Below are 19,206 nucleotides of genomic sequence, written 5' to 3'. Positions count from 1 at the left end.
TAAACATTATCGAGGATGCTGAAAGAAAGGGCCTCATATCCCCAAACACGGGCTCTACCCTGTTTGAAGGCACAATGGGCTCGACGGGAATCTCACTCGCTGTCATAGGCAAGTCAAAAGGATATAATGTGCACATAGTCATGCCAGGTACAGATTGTGTCTTCTTGGTGCAGAGGGTCGTCATCCAACACTGCTGAATTCTCACAATAGATGATACGGCCCGAGAAAAGTACGAACTCCTGATTGCTATGGGTGCTGTTGTGGAACGAGTTCGCCCAGTGTCAATAATACACCAAAATCACTTTGTCAACGTGGCCAAACGTCGGGCTGATGAACTGAATGAACAATCTATGCGCACTAATAGTCCAGCCCGAGGCTACTTTTGTAATCAATTCGAAAACTTGGCTAACTTTGAGGTAGGTCTAAATCTCACTATATACTTTGTTTGATCATGTCATTGAATCTTGTTTTGTTGATATTTAAACCTAGGCACACTTTAGAACTACTGGTCCTGAAATCCTTCGTCAATGTGGAGATTGTATCGATGCATTTGTTATGGGAGCGGGTACAGGCGGAACATTGGCTGGAGTTGCGAGGTATGGACTGTTCTTGGAGTTAATCTTCCTTCTTGGGAACCAATCTTGCCCTCTGTGATGTGCAGGTATCTTAAGCCTAAACTGCCAAACCTCATGGTCGTGTTGGCCGACCCTCAGGGCTCTGGACTCTTCCATCGAGTACTACACGGCATTTTGTACTCGCCAACTGAATCAGAGGGCACTCGAAAACGACATCAGGTTGATACTATTATTGAAGGTATTGGAATCAACAGAATTACCGCCAATTTTGAGAAGGGACGGATTTGGATAGACACAGCAATCAAGGTCACCGATCAAGAAGCCGTTAATATGTCCCGATTTCTCATGGATCAAGAAGGTATCTCCAGCGTTGTCATCAGTAAATTTCGCTCTAGAATTACGGCCTCACTTTCAATTCTTTAGGCTTGTTCTTGGGAAGTTCCTCTGCAGTGAACTGCGTCGCTGCAGTCAAGATTGCAAGGCAACTTGGACCGGTAACCAAGCTTTATCACCACACCTACATTGCGGATTTCTAACTCGTTATATAGGGAAAGAAAATTCTGACAATCCTTTGCGACGAAGGAAATCGTCATCTGGGAAAGTTTTGGAACGACAAGTATCTAATCGAACTTGGACTCGATCCTTCTTCTGCGTGTCTACTCTGATTTTGTCCATTTGCTCATGGACCACATACTCTATACATAAAAACGTTGAGCGCGAATATTATACCTCGTTTCCACAATTTTGAACCTTCTGTATTTTGCGTCGCGTGGCATTGTCCTCCTCTTCACCAAACTAAAAACTGACGCAAAAGCATATCGTACCTTGTCATGGATTTTGAAAGAGTGAAGCAGTTCGCGTACTCGCGGAAAGCAATTCCGTACTACCTGTTTGGAACTGTTAGCCTCTGCCTTCTAGTCATTGGGCTTGTGTTTTGGAAACCAATTTTGCAAGCGCTCTCTGACTTTGCCGAGATCTTGAAAGGACTTGGCTGGCTGTAAGTATCAGAATATCGCAATCTCAGTCTTATTAACTGCTGTATGGGGTCTGAATGAGCTCTTTGGCGTTTTTGACCGTGTGATCGTCAACATTCACTAGTAACTAAATTCCCTTTACTAGTGGGGCCGTCATTCTTGGAACTCTCGTTCTGATATCCAGCTTTCCACCAATGTTTGGATATGGAACCTTGCTGTACGTCACGCATTTACGCACCGTGAAGGTTCTAAACATTTATCGACTTTCAACTGCCAACTGCCATTGTTTAGAACATTGTGTGGATTTACGTACGGATTTCCACTTGGTTTAATTCCAGCTTACATTGGAGGATGGGCTGGTAGGCTTTTACGCTTTGAATCCCCCTTTTTCAATTTCTAAAGTTGTCTTCACACCAACAACATTCCTAACAGTATTTGTCTCAAATAGGAGCGATGCTGTGTTTCCTGGCTGCTCGCAAACTCTTGTCTGGATATAAACAAAGAATAGCAGACAATTTTTCTCAGCTTCAATCAGTAATCGACAAGGGTGGATTGAAGCTGCTCATCCTGATCAGACTAGCGCCATATCCATGGGGAATCATGAATGTTGTCTTTGCCGCGTCGTCAGTTGACATTACGACATATATAATTGCTACGTCAGTGGCTCTAATAAAGGCATGCCTCCATGTTTATATTGGCTCTACGGTCAAATCTCTTGCCGAGGAAAGCGGTACGTCATCACCGCTAAGAATTGGAATCCTCGTCGTATCCATGATATTGGGGCTCGGCGTCTTTGTGTATATATCATTTCTGGTGAGGAACGCTGTAAACGTCGAAATTGGCGAGGATGGCGAAGAGGAAGTAATATTGAGGCAAAGTGGAGACAGGCACAGTCGGGATGAATCTTTTGATTCAGAGCTTGACGAACACGGCGATGGTCTTGTATAAACCAGCTCACAAACGGGCTACTTTTATGGAATTTGTTATATAATATTTGTTGATGCTATATATTTGCTATGCAATTTGTACATTCTTACCCCATCCTCATAAACTCTCAAACACCCACACATCAATTTGATGCCCCCTATGGTTAATTCTACATCAAGGGCAAATCTTTAATTTTAAATCAAGGCCAAAAGATCCGACGCAGTAGCGTCACGCTCTGCTATCCGTCCTGCCATGTCTAGAGTTCTAGTCAGCAAATACAGACACTTTGCTTGCATTGCAGTATCCTCCATCAACGCAAAGCACTTTCGAGCAAGTTCAAATTGAGTTATTGCCAAAGTCAAGTCGGCATTCTTTCTTGACATATCTATATCGTCATCGTCTTCAGGGACAATATTTGGTTGAGATTGCTCTGTGCAAATCACTGCAACCATGGCCTTCCCATACATCATTCTACAAGACCCTTCTTGATGTAAATCACCGCAACCTAGAGCTTTTGGTAGGACGTGTCGACTAGCTTGCAGAGCCTGGAAGGGCATATCCAAATACAAGAGCACGTCTACCAGTCGAACGAGAGCACAATGATGATGATTTTGTGCTGATAATTGTTGCGATAATGTCAAGGCAATAAAGATGACATTTAGGGCAGATAATGGGGCATCAGAGCTCTAAGAACATGAATTATTAAAAACTCCAAAGGAAGGATTTGAACTTGGGAATACCAGATGTATATCAGCGAGCGCTAGCAAATATCCAAGAATTCCACCATCAGACTCTGCGATTGGAGTTTTCTCAATCAAACTTGCTATTTCAAGATATGCCTGGAGATTAAAATTAAAAAGGAGTTCAGCAAAGGGTTTTCTAGAAATCATTGCGCGCTCTTTACACTTGTGGGGTTGCCTTTGGCACCTTCCAATAATTGACGAGAGAATGCTACTTGCGCCAACGACTGCTTATCAAACCAATTAATATCAGTCAGCTGGTTCGTCAGTTTCTCAGCAGAGTCCCATTCTCCTCTAAAAACCAAATTGAAAAGTTGAGAGTTTTCAGTTGTCGTCGTTGTGATTGTCACGATGACTTTGAAAGCTTCAAGAAAAAGTTAAAACTACACACACCCCAGAAATGCCTTTTGAAACTCAATAGATGCTTTACAATCCAGCCAAAGTGATGCACCATCCATTAGCGGCAGAGGACACCATGATTCTATCTTGTCCAAGGTGCGGAAGGCCTCGTCGTATCTACCATTTTCTGCACTCTACAATATTCGAAATTCAACATCAATACATGCTCAAGTGTTTACTCTTGAAATTTGAGCAACTTGCCTTTCTAGCGTACCGACATTGTGCTATGACTTGATCTTCTATCTTGTTGGTAGACCTGTGCTGCACGATCTCAACTTCGTTACAAAGATTCGCCATAGGAGAGTTCCCTATAATTTAAAACCCTGTCAAAGGCACGTTTTAACGTCGAACAGCAAGGTTTTATGGTTACCATAAGACTCCCAGAGGGCGCTTTCGACTTGATGAATAATTCCAAACCCTTGAGGTTCCGATAACCCGACGCCATCCAAATCCTCGTGTTCTAATTGTAGGGCAATGGCACGAGTCATGTATCCAAATACCACATCAGGAGCCTTGCCACCAACTAAAGCACGTCGTGACTCTTCGAGGTCGGTAATGGTTGATAGATTATACGGTAGAGCAGTATTGCTAGTCAATGCACTTGAGGTGCGAAGAGAGACTGGTAACGACAGTTGATCCAGCCACCTTAGTTCAGAAAACGATTAAAAATCAACCCTTGCTTCTGCTTTGAAAGAAGGTTCCAGAAAAGTTATGTACCTTAATGCAAACGACAAACATACTGTGTGCACTTGTTCTCTTGACCGATTCACAGCTTCTCTCAAATCCTGAAATAAAGCTTGAAACGTCTTTCAAGTGAAACGAATGCAGACTTTCGCTTACCAGGATAGCTTCGTCTTTCCCCTGAAACCTCAGGTGTAGTGCAGCCTTATTAAGCAAGGAGATTTGGCCCATAGAAGTTCTAAAAAGGACAGGGCACAAATGAGGTTCATTCCAAGTCTCAATTTCGGTTGATGACGGAATTACTTACGGATCATCAATGCCAACGTAGTGATCATGAAATCGATGTAAGCTGTTGGAAGCTCCTTCGTATTCTCCCATTCGCATATAATGCAAAAACCTATCGATAACAATCTTCAGTGAGTTGGATGGATATCTGGGGCATAATAACTCAATCGAGTTAGAAACTGCCTGCTCACGAGAGCAAATCTGCTTGAGCAAATCGACCAGCTGCTGCCATGACTTGATCCATAGAATTTTGTAAATCCATAGGGACTTCGGGAGCTCCTGCCACTAGGAATTCAATCAGCTCAGTACATTTTGCCCAATGATGAACAATAGTGAAAGTTAACTTACATCTCAACACTTCAATCTGTGATTCAACATATCGATGTGAATTGTATATTGGCACAAACCCTTCACTTCTAGGAAGATGTATGGCCAAAACTTGCATGACTTCATCTGTTTCTGGAATGGGCTGACGTCGAGTCTTTTGGGATACCGCTAGAACCGTCATACTTTGATCTTGCATGACCACATCGTCATCATCGTCGTTGCGGTTTACGAAAGTGGAATATCGGGGTATTTGAGGTGTTCTTATATTTGAAGGACTATCTCGGTCAACTGTACGAGTATAGATTGGTGAGGGAGGATCTTGTCCTCGATCGTAACCGAATGTTGGAGACTCGATGGGAGGAGAAGTTGCGTTATATTCTTCCTCTGGCTCGACTTTTGATCGAGGGGTTCCAATGCGATGTGTTCCAGACGTATTACTGGCAATAGTGAGTCGTCGTGGTGGTGGAGCCTTTTGAAGAGTAAACGATGGAATGCTATTCTTTGACACATTCACGTACTCGAGGAATGCACTATATAACCAGGAATGCTCCTCGAATGGCATGCTAGAAAACTCTAGACAGGCACGTCGTACGAATTCACCAAGAGGGCTTTCTCGATCCTAATGAAGCGATTTGTAAGGAGTTGTTTGCATTGAGCACAGGGGGGTGAGAGGACGCACAATGGTGATTCCGTCCTCGTAGTCCTATATAAATAAACTGTTATTTCTAGCCCACATCAAACAATAGTCCAAGAAGCGCAAAGAGTTACAGCTGCGTTTTCATCAATGGCCTTTGTCATATCCTTCCAGGCCTCAAACATGATGAAGATGTCGTCTGGAGACGAGACACGTTGGATCTAGCAAACCAAGGCTCTGTCATGGAAAAGTGTCGACAAAAGGGATTGAGCTGATCGACGTACTCGTTCCCACAACAACGCAGCAACAGAAACAGGAGTTGTCATGATTTCTCCATCAGCATCCATGGTAATAATGGCCAGGTCCTTTATTTCGACCAGTAAGTCGTGAAGAGAAGGCTCTGGCCATTGACCTTGATTCTGCTCCTTTAGATTCCAATGCGTTAGTCTGCAACATCTTGAAGCTCATTGTACAGTTCAAGAGGGACGAAGATACCTTTATATGACGCGTAATAATGGCCACTATCTCTGTACCATTCACCGCCGTAGTGTTTGGCGACGTATAGTATTCAATGATCAAGAGCATTGCAAGCTTGTGAGGCGAGAGAAAATTGGAGCAATGGACATCTTGTACCTGCCTATGTTGCCCGGGCGCTGGCAAAATGAACGTGTCAAGCACACTTGACCGCCTTCGTTGCATGTATTCCTACAACAGTGATTGTCAAAACTTTGATCTTTCGACCTGCTTGACGCGACGCCAGTTGTTTCAACCATTTCAAGAGTCAATTAAATTTTCTTCAAAATACCATATTGGCATGCATTACATCAATATTACTATGTGACAATATGTGCTGGTATGTACAATGCTAGATTTTTGGGCGTCAAGCCGAAGTGTACTAGGCTAGTCTTTTTCCGTGCAGTAGAGCAGCTCAACCTATATCCGTGATTTAGGCTCGATATATGCTTGATGCCGATGATCCAGTCCCTCCGGACGATGACGACGAACTTGCTCCATCATCCAGCATCGCATCCCTTTTTAACGACTCTTGAAAGTCGAATACCTTCTTTTCTCGAAAGTCCATGAAGATCTATAGCCACGATAACAGTCAGGTCAATATTGGTTTGCATACATATGGAAGGACGGTTGTCGTACTCCGGCTTTGTTGTCTGGAAGAGGTTCAGATGCACGCCCTTTCTGTTTCAGGGCACTATGGAGTTCCCTCAGCTTTCTTGCAGCTGGAGTATCTATCTCGTCGTCATCTTCGTCGGGTTTGGTTTGGTTTACGTGTAATTTGTTGAATGAGTTGGCAATGGCGTTAATGTCGACTGCTGTGCCCTTGGCAACGGTGTGTGCCTGGGAATGCAAGCAAAAGGAACGGTGAATGGTTGTAGGAGACGCGACACGATGCATGCATCGCTGGCCTGGGTGCGTTAAATTTTCTTACTTGAATAGTAGGTTTCTTAATTTCTGGCAAAGGTGGATGTGCAGAGGCCTTTGGAAGGCCGGAAGAAGTTTCCTTCCTTATGATTGATTTTGCTCTCTTGAACATGTTTCCTTTTAGATAGAAGACTGACTCGCGATGTGTGCGTGTGAGTGGGCCGACAAAAATTCTTGTCACGTTTCCGTGGAATTTGTGATTTTCCAGTGAAAGTTCAGGCTATAGTACGATCCACGGCGAATCTGTCAGTATTTTGATATTCTCAATGTTTGGCAAAGTCGTTGGTTGTAGGAGACCAAACTTATATCGCTTTTGTCTGTTTCGTCCCTGCTTAAGAATGGTTCGTCTAGAAGTTACAAGATGCGAACAAAGATCGCGAATGAAAATCACAGGGATTCCTCAGAACAGAATGCACTGAATACACCGAATTTCGAATCTCTGAATATCCGGTTCTAACTGTTGCAACGTTGAAACTGCTGACTGGCAGCAAACTGCAAACATAAGACCAATTCTCGCCGAATAGTTCTGGCCGTACAGCGAGAAGAATAGATCTTCGAAGCATACCTTCCACTGCGACATGCTTGCATTTCTTGGTTTGGAAACTCTATGATGTTTCTCTATGTGTCCAGGTAAATCAGATGCTACGGCTTTTGTCAAGAACACGAACGACGCCCTTGACACGTCCTTATGCAGCATCACAATATACAGGATGGAGATCTTTCAGTCCATCTCCTACGGTTGCAAGAAGCTCCTACGAAAACAAAACTACAAATGACCAAAAAGATAAATATCAAAAACATCTTGAATCCCTCCAGCTCTACAATCTAAAAGCATATCTAGCCCAGTTTAGAACGTACGTTTCCTCCTTCTTCCTGCCTTTCAGTTTACATGTTATCTCGCTTGCACTCGATCATGACATCAAATACCAAAAATGGAGTAGACACGACTAACAACTTGCTCTTCAACACAGATCTGCTCGAATCAGGCATCGCTGCGCCATCGTCGGTGTCGAAGATTCAAGATATGATGGTCTCATGAGCTCTTTCATCAACCGCTTGTTGGCTGATGATTTGCAAGATTTATCTCTCTCTGACTTTGCTCAATTGCCAATCTTTGACTCAAGTATCATTCACCGAAAACCAAGTTTTGAAACACAAAGGATTGTTTTGACCTGTTTTTTGTTTAGGATCTTTGGATCGCTTGCTCCTTCCAGCATTCTATCGTTTTTGTGCAGAGCACGGAACCCAAGACTTTCTCAACATGTTGTTTGAGTTGAGCGATTGGAAGGATCCCTCCAGCTGGTTCGAAGGAGCTAGAACAATGAAGCGTCATATCCATCTTCATGTCGGCCCAACGAACAGTGGCAAGACTCACGAAGCTCTGTCTAGGCTATCCACCGCAACAACTGCGACTTATCTAGGGTAATGCTTAGTTCATTTCCTCATGCATGTGGCTATCTCACCGACCCAATTCACAGGCCTCTACGACTTTTGGCTCATGAGATATATGAACGTTTGAATAAGAATGGAGTGGCCTGCTCCCTGATAACGGGCGAAGAAAGAAGAGAAGTAGAAGGCTCCAAAGTAACAAGTTGCACGGTGGAGATGGCACCCTTATTCCAAAAGCTGGATGTAGCCGTGATAGATGAAGGCCAAATGATGTCAGACGATAGTCGTGGCTTCGCTTGGACCAACAGTATCTTAGGATTACAAGCTAAAGAGATTCATATTTGTGGAGAAGAATCCATTGTCGACCGTGTGCAGGCCATGTGTGATGTGACGGGTGACTCCATGACAGTGCGTCATTACAAGAGACTGACATCATTGTCCATGTCTCCACATTCACTGAATGGGAGACTAGACAAGATCCAAAAGGGCGATTGTGTCGTTACTTTTTCAAGGATGGACATATTTGGCCTCAAACGTGAGATCGAGACCGCAACCGGACTCCGATGTGCAGTGGTAAGTGTAACAAGGGTAGTGTGTGATTAGTGGCGAATGCTACGTGCCAAAGAAACACAGAGTTTCTTTTCAAGCTGTAGTGCCATGTAACTTACTTGCCCCCTTCCTCCAGATTTATGGCGGACTTCCGCCAGAAATAAGATCTGAACAGGCTAGATTATTCAATGATCCGGCGTCCGGCTTTGACGTATTAGTTGCCTCGGACGCTATTGGAATGGGGCTGAATTTGAACATTCGAAGAATTATTTTTGGTGTGTGATAATTAATCCGCGTTAGCACCATCGCTCCATTAACATTTGTCATGTAGAACGAGTCGAAAAATACAATGGTGTTGATCAGCAAGTGCTTACAGTGTCGCAAATAAAACAAATAGCTGGTCGAGCTGGGAGGTTTAACACGATATATTCGGCTGGAGAAGTAACGACCTTGGAGAAACCCCCTGATCATTCCATAGTGGCGAGGGCATTAAAATCACCAGTAGTACCAATACGTGTAAATTACTGCATTGCATTTTTCATTGCCGTTTCCCGACGACAGCTGACGCCTTTCTCGATGTTTTCAGACCGCAGGCTTACATCCCTTGCTTGAACAGATCGAAGCATTCAAATCGAGACTTCCAGGTACTTTGATTCAAATACTTGGAAATTCCTTGAGCACGGATTGTTGGAGGCCTAGTCGGGACGAATTGTAAGATATGTAATGGAACCTCTACGTTGTTAGATACGCCTCTAGCCCTTCTCCTCGATTATTTCGAGCACTTGGCGCTCGCAAACATCGGAAGTGGATACTTTCTTTGCAATTTACGGACGCAAAAAGCGTTAGCAACATTGCTAGAACGGCTCACGTTATCTTTCTCTGATCGATATACCATGATAATGGCGCCGGTAAATCCGGAAGATGGCAAATTGGTGGAAGCAATGGGAAAATTTGCCTCCGCCCATAGCACTGGTTATGAAGTACGTTTGAGAGAAATTGTGCCTAAACCTCATGGCCAAATTGCTACAAGCGAGGAACTACGGAGATTGGAGTCAATTCACAAGATTATTATGCTCTTCTTGTGGTTGAGGTGGGAAAAGCGACGTTTTGTTTCGCTGTTTCCTTCAACTACCATGGACTCATTTTAAATTTCGTTGCAGCTACCGTTTTCCAAAGACGTTCGTTGATATGGATCATGCATGGATTCTAAAATCGGAATACGAATATCTCATCACTGATGCTCTTCGCCGATTGCGCTCAATTCGTCCAAGAAGACGCGAGCGTGATCGGGCTTCACCAATGAAAGAACGAGGCAACGTCTGAGAAGGGACTAGCTAAATTATTGCTGTTGTAAATCCAGCCACACTGTATCTTAGTTCAATTTACATTGATAAATATAGCAATCCTAGACTTTCTTCTTGTTCTTATCGTTGCCAATTCCCTTCTCTGCCCATATTCCATCTTCGTATGCTATTAGATTTGTTAACATGGCCAACCTAGAAGAACAATGCTGGTCAACAAATAGTCGCGAGGGACGTCACATGCCCACAGTCAACCATCAAAACAAAACGCTGAAAGGCAACTACCTCCCAAAATGTAATATCAGCGAGATCTATAAGGAGGTGTAGAGTTAGATTGTCCGATTTGCGAAAGCCGGTTGGTTGAACTCGACATTATCAAGACATACCCCGACATTTCCAAGAATAGCAGGCATGTTCCAAGATGAAACCGGCCCATTCCATATTGGCAAGATGAACGACACGATGTGCATAACATCGCCCGGCAGAAATGCAACAGACACCCAGACTAGCACATATTCGGGTATGAGATTCGTCGAATGTGTGAAGTTTCGTAATGTCGACCCGCCTGCTTACATTTAACTCTGCGGTTTCCGAATACAAAAGCAAAGAATTGTGCCATGCCAACGACACTCAAGACAATGCCATAGAGCCTGGCGATAAACAACCATTCAGATGGAAAATGAGGGATTGGGATTGTTGGATAAAACGCCTCCTCAACAAAAGTAGGTTCAAGAATAAGTGAAGCAGCAGCATAAACGTTTGCTACTGGCTCGAGAAATACAAAAAGAAAAGTGTCAATTGCAATCATCGTCGTAATTGACGAGCCTAGCAAATTCGGTTGCAGTTAGCTCGTGTAGGATAGATCTGCTATAAAAAGGGAAAATGCGTGATCAATGTACAGGTTTTGGTCAAGGCTAGAGTCACTAGAGTCTAGCCAGTTGCTTGATCATACTCAAAGTCTGCCTTCAGCTCGTTGTTCGATAAGACACCCCCGGTGATGTTGTAAGCAAATGGATCCTCCTTTCCTCCTTTTCGTATGAACTCAATCTTCATTGATCACAGATACCCATTACTCTTTCTGCAAGGCGACAGTAAGCAAACTTGTATCAATCTATGTAAGTGCTTCTCTCAGCTGCCTACGGTTAGAATCTAACCAGCTCAAACTTTTAGAATGCTCCACTTGTGAAATTTGCCCAAAAAGTCGGAGTTCATCACACTTCCAACATACAGAGGCCAAATGAGTGGGGGAGATGACAGCCAAAGAGCATGCTGCGGATGCCTGTTCTGGATGAAGGTAGGTCCCTATTGGCCATAGTGACGCTTTTCTCATCGCGACAAGTGGCACTCCCTAAGTTGCCTGCCGCCACTGCAGCGGTAGCCCATCAAATGAACATGTTGAGGACACAAGTCAGTGTGTCGCTTGCAATATTTCACCCAGAAAGGCCTTGTTTCATGCTTGCGAGATCTCTGCCATCCTTCCTGTTCGCCCACAGTTATTGGCTACCACAAACTTAAAAACCATCTTAGATCGCATGGCTCACGCACGTTACTCGATGTTCTAGGTTTGGCTCGCTATGGGCATGAGCTTGGGAGGGCTATCATTTCTATCGTACAGCATATACATTAGGCACGTCTATATTCTCGCTCATCCAAGCAACTCTACTACGCCGTGGATATTCGCAATCAACGGCACAGATCCAACTTGCTGGCGACCTGTGACTTCAACCATCGCCATCGCGTCTGGAAGAGTTGAACCTCCAGATAAAACTACCATGTTTGGAATGTCTTTGAACTGGCAAATTGATAATGTTACGCTTGCCTCGAAACGAATGGGAGGCGTTTACAAGCCAGTGGTCTTTAATTCTTGTAATTATTCGCAATTTTGGCCACATTCATCGTCCATGACTAACTCGACTAAATCTTAGTTATTACACTCACTCCAACCGATTTCCAAGTCGACATTATGAATTGGCAAGCCCAGCAGGTCGGAAGCGTGAATGGCATTTTTGAAATAACACTGCAGCCAAGTGTTCGAATGAGTTTAATACCGGACGCAACGTTGCAAGCCGTCGCCAAGCAAATGGCAATCATGAATGGATATTACGGCGTACCTGTAATATTGCGTTATGGCCATGAGATGAATGGTGAGTATATAGCTAAACAATGGGATTGTTGTTTCGTATCAAATTGTGTCCGTGATTTGCTATGTCGCGACTCGATCTCACATCGACTTCCTTTCAAAGGTGCTTGGATGCCCTATGGACAGCATCCAACGGTGAGCTTCCAGTTTACTTTATGTTTTTCTGTCAAAGACATGGTTCAAGTCGGAGTTGTTCAGCTGCATGTATGTAGGTATCTAAATCTTTCTTTAATAGGAATATATTGCTAGTTTCCGAGCCCTTGCGACCTACGTCCATGCCGCCACAAACATGACGGCTATGATGTGGGCTCCGAATGCTGGTCTGTATTATCCTTATGGTGCAGTCGTCAATGCTTCTAGCCCGGACTTTGCTGTTCTCGATTCCAACAACGACGGTGCCTTCAACGTTCTGGATGACCCAGTATGTGGATGTTTACAGTAATCTTCACTGAGGACCATTTCAGTCCCAAACTCTCATACCCTCTACTTTTCATCTGTAGTATTTGCCATACTTTCCAGGTGCTGGTTATGTAGACTGGGTCGGGCTTTCCATGTATCAATACCACCAAAACTCCACAGCTGCCAGTGACTATCTAAACGCTAATGTTCCAGTCGGTCCTTGCTTTATCAGAGACTACATATCTGGTAGGACAATCAACCGTGTGTTATCCTCCAAACTCGAAGCTAATTCCTTGTTTGAATGCCTCGTAGGTACCCTTAATTGCCAGCCTAGAAGCAGTAATACCTCGAATAGGGATTTCTATACTAATTTCGCTGTGGCGTATAATAAGCCATTTGCCCTCCCAGAGTCTGGATCAGCATACGCTACGAATGCTACCAATGTTGTCGCGCAGACTGTGGATGAAGTGACGATGAAAACCGCATGGTGGACATCCATCCTCACGTTAATACCAGGTAATAATTTGCATACCTTTGAATACTTTGCGAAGTCGTTGCGACCATGAAAAGCCGTGTTATTACTGAGACGTAGCAAAGGCGTTCACTCCACTACGACGCTTAAACTAATTCTGTGATCACTGTATATGTAGGATCTGCCGTTAATCCTGTATATCCATTGCTCAAGCTGGTAGTCAACTTTGAGGAAGCCAAAGCTGAGGCAGAAACCAGCACACTTTGGCAGAACCGAGATTATCGCATCTCTTACAATCCGTCGGTGGTGACGTCCTTGACCACCTCACTCTTCCCACCAGCTACAAGGATGCTATTTGGATCCCAACTCTCGTACCAATGTGGCGGACAAGTCCTCGTCACGAAAGCAGGCCCTTCGTCCTCATAGAATTGTGTCTAATGCGTTGACCGCACGACATATCCAACACTGTACAAAAAGCGATATTATAATTAATGGCAAAACATATAGCATCTTGCAATCAAACACGAGTTGCGTGTTTTTTTTTTGCGTTGCGAGGATCCCTTGCAGCTTGTAAGTTTGCAAGCGTGAAATGAACAAAATCTTGATGAGAAAAGATCGTCTTGGTAGGTGCAGTCTTGCCGAACTTTACAAAAAACATGAACAAAACTCTGAAGTCACTCTCTCTCTCGTCAAAGAAAGAAAAAGGTCCCCGTCAGAATCACGACGACAACTCCAACCAACGAGGTCAACACGAGGCTGAATCGCCTATTTCTCGCTTCTACTTGACTGCTGATGTAAGCATGAGTGAACGATACCGATGCGTTCGCGTTTGACACTGTATGAAAACTCTGGAAAGTGACTCATGACTTCAAACTAGGCACTTGCACTTGATGGATATTGGATCTGACACACATTTCTCGTGATGGCTGCTAATCTCCTGCATCTTCTACCTCCTTGGTTCTGGTGGAACTTGGAATCTCGATGTTTTCGACCTCAGGCATCAAGGAGTTCCGCCCTTTCCTGTCCATCCATCAGAAGGCGGCATCCATACCTAGCATACATGGTTTTACATGGTCTAGGAAGAGGAGTGGCCACGATACCGCTTCTGATGCCACTTGCTGCTCATGTAAACTCATCCGACCCATATAAAAAAGCACTTATCAGAGCTCTACCCATAGTAACAATCCTGCAACAAGACCGACAACAACAGCAACACCAGCATCCTATGGTTATGGAGTCTCATATATATCCGGCACCGGCTCCACGAACTAGAATAAAACCCAACGACAGGACGACAGAAGCAGTATTTGACCAAGCATTAACTGGAACGATATCTGAGCCTCTAGTGGAAAACGAAATAACACCCTTTGCCGTATCATCTGCTCCTATAGAATCCAGCACAGGTACGAATGCAACGATAGAATCTAGCACAGGTACGAACGCAATGTCATCGGACGAGCTGCTAGATTTCATGAACCGATACATCCTAGTGCCAAGATTCCGACGTGCTGCTACGTGGCTGGCTATCACAAAGAAAGCTACGCTGCAAAATACAGCAATGGACGAGAATGTCCACCTAGCATACATACATGTAAAAACTTCCATGGGAATGAAGCCAGAATCTTGGAACGCCGCAAAGTTGCTAAAAGTCATGACTCTAGCTCGGACCAGTAGAAATCCAGTGATCGCTCTGGGCGTCTATCACGCACTGAAGGAGGTCAACCCTGAGATAGAGCTCGCAATATATGTAGAACTCATACGCGCCTTGATGCAATCCAAGATGTATCAACAGATGGATCAAATAGTTAGGGACATTCGAGACATACGGCCATCTAGACGAGTTGAGCGATTGCTTGGTGGCATCATCTGCAACTTGGCGTCAAGTATAATTCACGGAAAAGATGATTCCCTCGTTGCATTTGTCAACACAGTACTGACAATGTATCATCAACTCACCAAGTTTATTCGAAGGCCTTACGTCGAAGATGGCTCTTCATTGCAATGGACTTCTCCATTGGGCAGGAAGTTGCAAACACTAGAGCCACTTTGGCAAAGGTCACGAATACTAGATCCGCTCGTTCACACGAGTATATTAGATTTATTAGTTGCCACAAAGAGCGCCACACCCGAGTTTATCTTGAAATTGGGCCGGCTGGTTGTAATGAATGTTAATCCCTATCTGGACCAGAATCTCATCTCTGTAATACTACGTAATGCTGCTTATCTCGGCAACCAGTCGGACGTCGATTGGTTGCTTACTAGTCTAGACACAATTGGAGTGGCCTCGCCAGTGGCCGAAATGGCGGTTCGTGTGGGACGTATCATGAGTGGATGTAATGTGACAGTGGAAGATACAAAACCTGCCGTCGATATAGACAGTGTTTTCCTCAGTCGATCTCAGAGACTCTGTGAGTTAAATGGTGATAAGGAAGCTTTCGAACGCCTGTCGGCCTGTACGCAACATATACTTAAAAACCAGCAGAAAGCAGATTTGGTCATCAGTAGCTGTACAGGACACATTAGGATGTGTTGGACACGTGTCCAACGTCACAGACTAGCCCGATGGGTTCACCAGCTAAAAACGTCACCAGACTTTGAGAGCATCTACAACGTATGGGAGCAAATGAAGGGAGATAGGGTCTCTCCGAGTTTAGGAATATTTAATTTAATATTAGCACGAGCTGTAAAATATCATCCGTTACGAGATACCACTTGGTTTAACATAGGACAGGATATTGCGTCGTATGGATGGTGGAATCCTCCTGCTCACCCTCACAGTGACCATATGCTTGTAAATAGGCTTCGATTCATGCCTCACGATGACGAAAGCTGGATAAGCCTACTTGACGCTCTAGCACAACGTGCCGATATATTGCCATTTACTTCCGTATTACGAGCATATCTTGGCAACCACCAACCTCCCTCGCCTCGTATAATAGAACCCATAATGAAAATACGAAGTTTCCGAAACGATGCTCTTGGAGCTCTAGAAGCGTTTACAAACGCTACAAAAGTGCTAGATCTAGATCTCGCTGACCACCAGTCGATTACAGTTTGGAGTGGAGCTGTGGAAGTTATGGCTCGTGTAGTAGATAGGACAAGGTCCCACGTACGTCGTGACATGTGGGGAGTCTTTTGGAATTATGTCGAGCGAGTCGAAGCTCTACGTCACAGCACACCGCAGGGTTTAAGTAACGAAACTCTGTCGAAATGGCGAATTCGACAACGCTACTACGGAATACAGCTATTTTTCTCGGTTAAGAGTGTCGTCAAGAGGACATTTAAAAAAGAAAGATGGATTACAGACCCAATTATCAACCTAAGCACCAGTGCCTGGACTCACATGGTTGAAAGTAAGGAGATTGACATACACCAGTTTGATTGGAGAGAATGGCGTCGGTCGTTTGATGCGCGACACCATCCGTCCTCTAAACTACCACAAAAAACGTAAATACACAGCTGGCACAATTATTACACTGTTAATAATTCTCTATGTTTAATATATATTATATATATAAATCAATGCAGCGATGTTGCGGCGATGATGAGAATGCTAAGACTCTACATGCTTTTATCAGATGATACTTGTACCCATCCATGCTTCTTCTTGAACTGTTGAATTTGGGCATCTATATTTTGCTTTGATTTGGCGGCTTGCTCGTAAAGTGGCTCAAGCGATGAAAGATTTGGCCTTATCGTTGTCGGTCGTTGTTCATCGAGTGAAGGACGGCTCTTCACGAATCCTTTGAATGGCCCTCTCAGTTTTTCCTTGGCCAATGGTTCTCTCTGCTCATCCAGCGACGACCTCCCAAAATCAGGATGGGACTCTCTTGGAGGAGTAATGAGAGAGCCACCTGCAGTCCAGAGTTCTCCGTCCCCACGCTCAACACCAATATATTCCAATATTTGTGGAAGCCTTTCTTTATAGTTGAGATGACCTGCTACGATATGGGAGAGCTCAACATTTTCTACACGGCTCTTGATGCCTCCAAGATCAGGTATTTCGACGGGACGAGTTCCAGCAACACCAGTGGTCAGATCAGCAGCTCGAAACAAAAACGCCAAAAGCCAATCCGTTTTACTATAACCGTTTACGATACGTCCAGATACTGCAGTAGCTGCGGCTGCCCATTTTTTGACGTCAGCTGGCACTGGAGCCCCAAGCAAATATACATTTTCTACCAGACCGAGACCCAGACCGTGAGGCTCATGAGCCAGTTCACGCAAGCAGTAGTAAATAACCCTGGCCCCAAGAGAGTAACCGATTAGAGTAACAGGACGTCCACCATGAATACGTTTGAGCAGCACGTCCTAGATATGGTATTCATGAACAATTGGAACAACCAAAAATGCTTCCAATAAACCTGTAATTACCCTCGCTAGAAGTTTACCGGCCTTTCGAGCTCTATCTAGACCGATTGACCAGGGATTATCGACGAGATTCGACATGTTCATCACGCCTAATGAATTTTGGTTGTGAATGAAAAATGAAATAGGGTACTTCAGGTTTTAATTTTCGTTACCAACAGGAAAGATGAGACCAGATACAAGGCCTGCCAAGATGGTTTGTTGTAGAACGCCCAGGGTTGCATAATATCCTGCTGAGAATTTCAACAAGTCTTGTAGAGCTGAGCCCAGCTTCAACAAGGCTTCAGTATCAAAGGCTAGTGACGAAGCTTCTGAGAATGGAAAGTGGTTTGGAATGGTAGCCTTCCATGGCTCTGTGAGGTCTTCGGGAGTGATTAGCCAGCCTGATATACATATACATAGATGCATGGTACGTTGAGGTGGTGTGATGGGATGGAAGCCAAATTCCGACAGATTGGCAAGACGACGATTGAATTTATAAGCAGCAAGTCCCCCACCCGCGAGGCCAAAGAAAGTACCAACCATTGCAGCACCAGTAGTCGATCCAAACAGAGCTGCAAGTCCTGTTCCTGTGATGCCCAAAGCTGTAAAAGCTGATCCAAGACCGACTCCTATGATCGGCGCCGCCAAACCACCTGTGACTCCCACAAGCAATCCTGTACCAACCATACCAAGCCCGACGGCGAATAACCTACTTGTTCTCGCCGAGTCTCGTTCCTTCGCTTCACGAATTTCATCTTGTACACTACGTCTATGAGCTTCTTGTACCCTCTTTATACGCTGAGTTTCCCTCTCCTTCTTCCCTTCGTGAGTTTCACCCCAAATTGCTTCACCACATCCCCTTTCGAGCTCTTGGACGAGCAGAATGCGAGTTCTTGTCTTTGTATGCTCATTACTTATGGGCTTTAAAGCTTTATCATATAGCACAGTCGACAAAGATCCTATTACGGTCTTGAGTCGGGCGTCGTAAACGGGCTGCCGTGAGAGCAGGGTCGAGATCAATAAATTTTGTAGCAATATAGTTGGTATGGATACTGCTGTGTCAATTGTTGGCATTATAATGTCGAGAAGTGAAGCAGCCAATTCCTTTTCGTGAGAGTTGGGAGGCTGTCGAGCTAGTCCAGCAATAGTATCGGCCTCTGTGAAAATTGACGGATTAGATTACAATTGCAATGTCAACTGCAGTAGTAAGCAGAAATAGACACAGACAAATTTTGGAGCATGCCTTCTGTTGTCAAATGACCGTAAGAGGAGGCAGCAGCCAAAACAGAGTCTCTCCAAGTGTGTTGCGCCTTGAGAATTTCAGTAATCGGATCCAGATCCTGGTTGGCGACCAGTCCACCATGAAATCTCTTATTCTGAGCACTCTCTGCAACACTGTCACCATCGTCATCCTCTAAATCCAAGGCAGACAACGAGCGTCGGTCTGCTGATTTTGCAACTAGAGTCAGTCTGGCGTCCATCCTCGACAGCTCCATGGCTACCAGACCTGTGAATATGAATTACAAAAAATTGGTGAATTGGATGTCTTGTAGCTGTTTCTGATGGGTGCGAATGTGTAATTATGTGTATGTGTGAATGACTGTGTTGAAATTTGAGCCAATGACCC

General features: G+C 44.4%; 5 protein-coding genes across 5 annotated transcripts; 3 read left to right on the top strand and 2 right to left on the bottom strand.

Moving 5' to 3' along the window:
• Positions 1–74: 74 nt before the first annotated feature.
• SmJEL517_g05633 (uncharacterized protein) lies at positions 75–2,497 on the top strand (the record flags this gene model as incomplete). Its single annotated transcript, XM_031171559.1, has 9 exons — positions 75–147; positions 211–416; positions 490–596; positions 662–933; positions 999–1,069; positions 1,124–1,191; positions 1,695–1,766; positions 1,841–1,908; positions 1,998–2,497. The coding sequence occupies 9 exons, from the start codon at positions 75–77 to the stop codon at positions 2,495–2,497; spliced, it is 1,437 nt and encodes a 478-aa protein (XP_031022466.1).
• Positions 2,498–2,670: 173 nt separating this feature from the next.
• On the bottom strand, positions 2,671–6,127 carry SmJEL517_g05632 (uncharacterized protein; the record flags this gene model as incomplete). The annotated part of the gene is made up of 14 exons (XM_031171558.1): positions 2,671–3,162; positions 3,217–3,315; positions 3,381–3,510; positions 3,830–3,923; positions 3,986–4,260; positions 4,333–4,400; positions 4,456–4,534; positions 4,604–4,693; positions 4,773–4,866; positions 4,930–5,527; positions 5,588–5,611; positions 5,677–5,763; positions 5,827–5,967; positions 6,038–6,127. The coding sequence occupies 14 exons, from the start codon at positions 6,125–6,127 to the stop codon at positions 2,671–2,673; spliced, it is 2,361 nt and encodes a 786-aa protein (XP_031022467.1).
• A 2,173-nt stretch (positions 6,128–8,300) lies between these two features.
• SmJEL517_g05631 (uncharacterized protein) lies at positions 8,301–10,240 on the top strand (the record flags this gene model as incomplete). The annotated part of the gene is made up of 7 exons (XM_031171557.1): positions 8,301–8,401; positions 8,458–8,941; positions 9,054–9,192; positions 9,249–9,433; positions 9,504–9,561; positions 9,662–10,007; positions 10,078–10,240. The coding sequence occupies 7 exons, from the start codon at positions 8,301–8,303 to the stop codon at positions 10,238–10,240; spliced, it is 1,476 nt and encodes a 491-aa protein (XP_031022468.1).
• Positions 10,241–11,792: 1,552 nt separating this feature from the next.
• SmJEL517_g05630 (uncharacterized protein) lies at positions 11,793–13,655 on the top strand (the record flags this gene model as incomplete). Its single annotated transcript, XM_031171556.1, has 7 exons — positions 11,793–12,084; positions 12,144–12,362; positions 12,462–12,493; positions 12,594–12,779; positions 12,859–13,003; positions 13,070–13,273; positions 13,408–13,655. 7 exons carry the CDS (start codon positions 11,793–11,795, stop codon positions 13,653–13,655), a joined length of 1,326 nt encoding a protein of 441 aa, XP_031022469.1.
• A 3,135-nt stretch (positions 13,656–16,790) lies between these two features.
• SmJEL517_g05629 (uncharacterized protein) lies at positions 16,791–19,075 on the bottom strand (the record flags this gene model as incomplete). Its single annotated transcript, XM_031171555.1, has 4 exons — positions 16,791–17,540; positions 17,604–17,689; positions 17,753–18,736; positions 18,841–19,075. The coding sequence occupies 4 exons, from the start codon at positions 19,073–19,075 to the stop codon at positions 16,791–16,793; spliced, it is 2,055 nt and encodes a 684-aa protein (XP_031022503.1).
• Between the last annotated feature and the right edge of the window lie 131 nt (positions 19,076–19,206).

This window comes from Synchytrium microbalum (genome assembly GCF_006535985.1).
Source record: "Synchytrium microbalum strain JEL517 chromosome Unknown SmJEL517_scf0053, whole genome shotgun sequence".
NCBI classification, from domain to species: Eukaryota; Fungi; Chytridiomycota; class Chytridiomycetes; order Synchytriales; family Synchytriaceae; genus Synchytrium; species Synchytrium microbalum.
The sequence above is the reverse complement of the archived record's forward strand: the minus strand, read 5'-3'. Positions and strand labels throughout refer to the sequence as shown.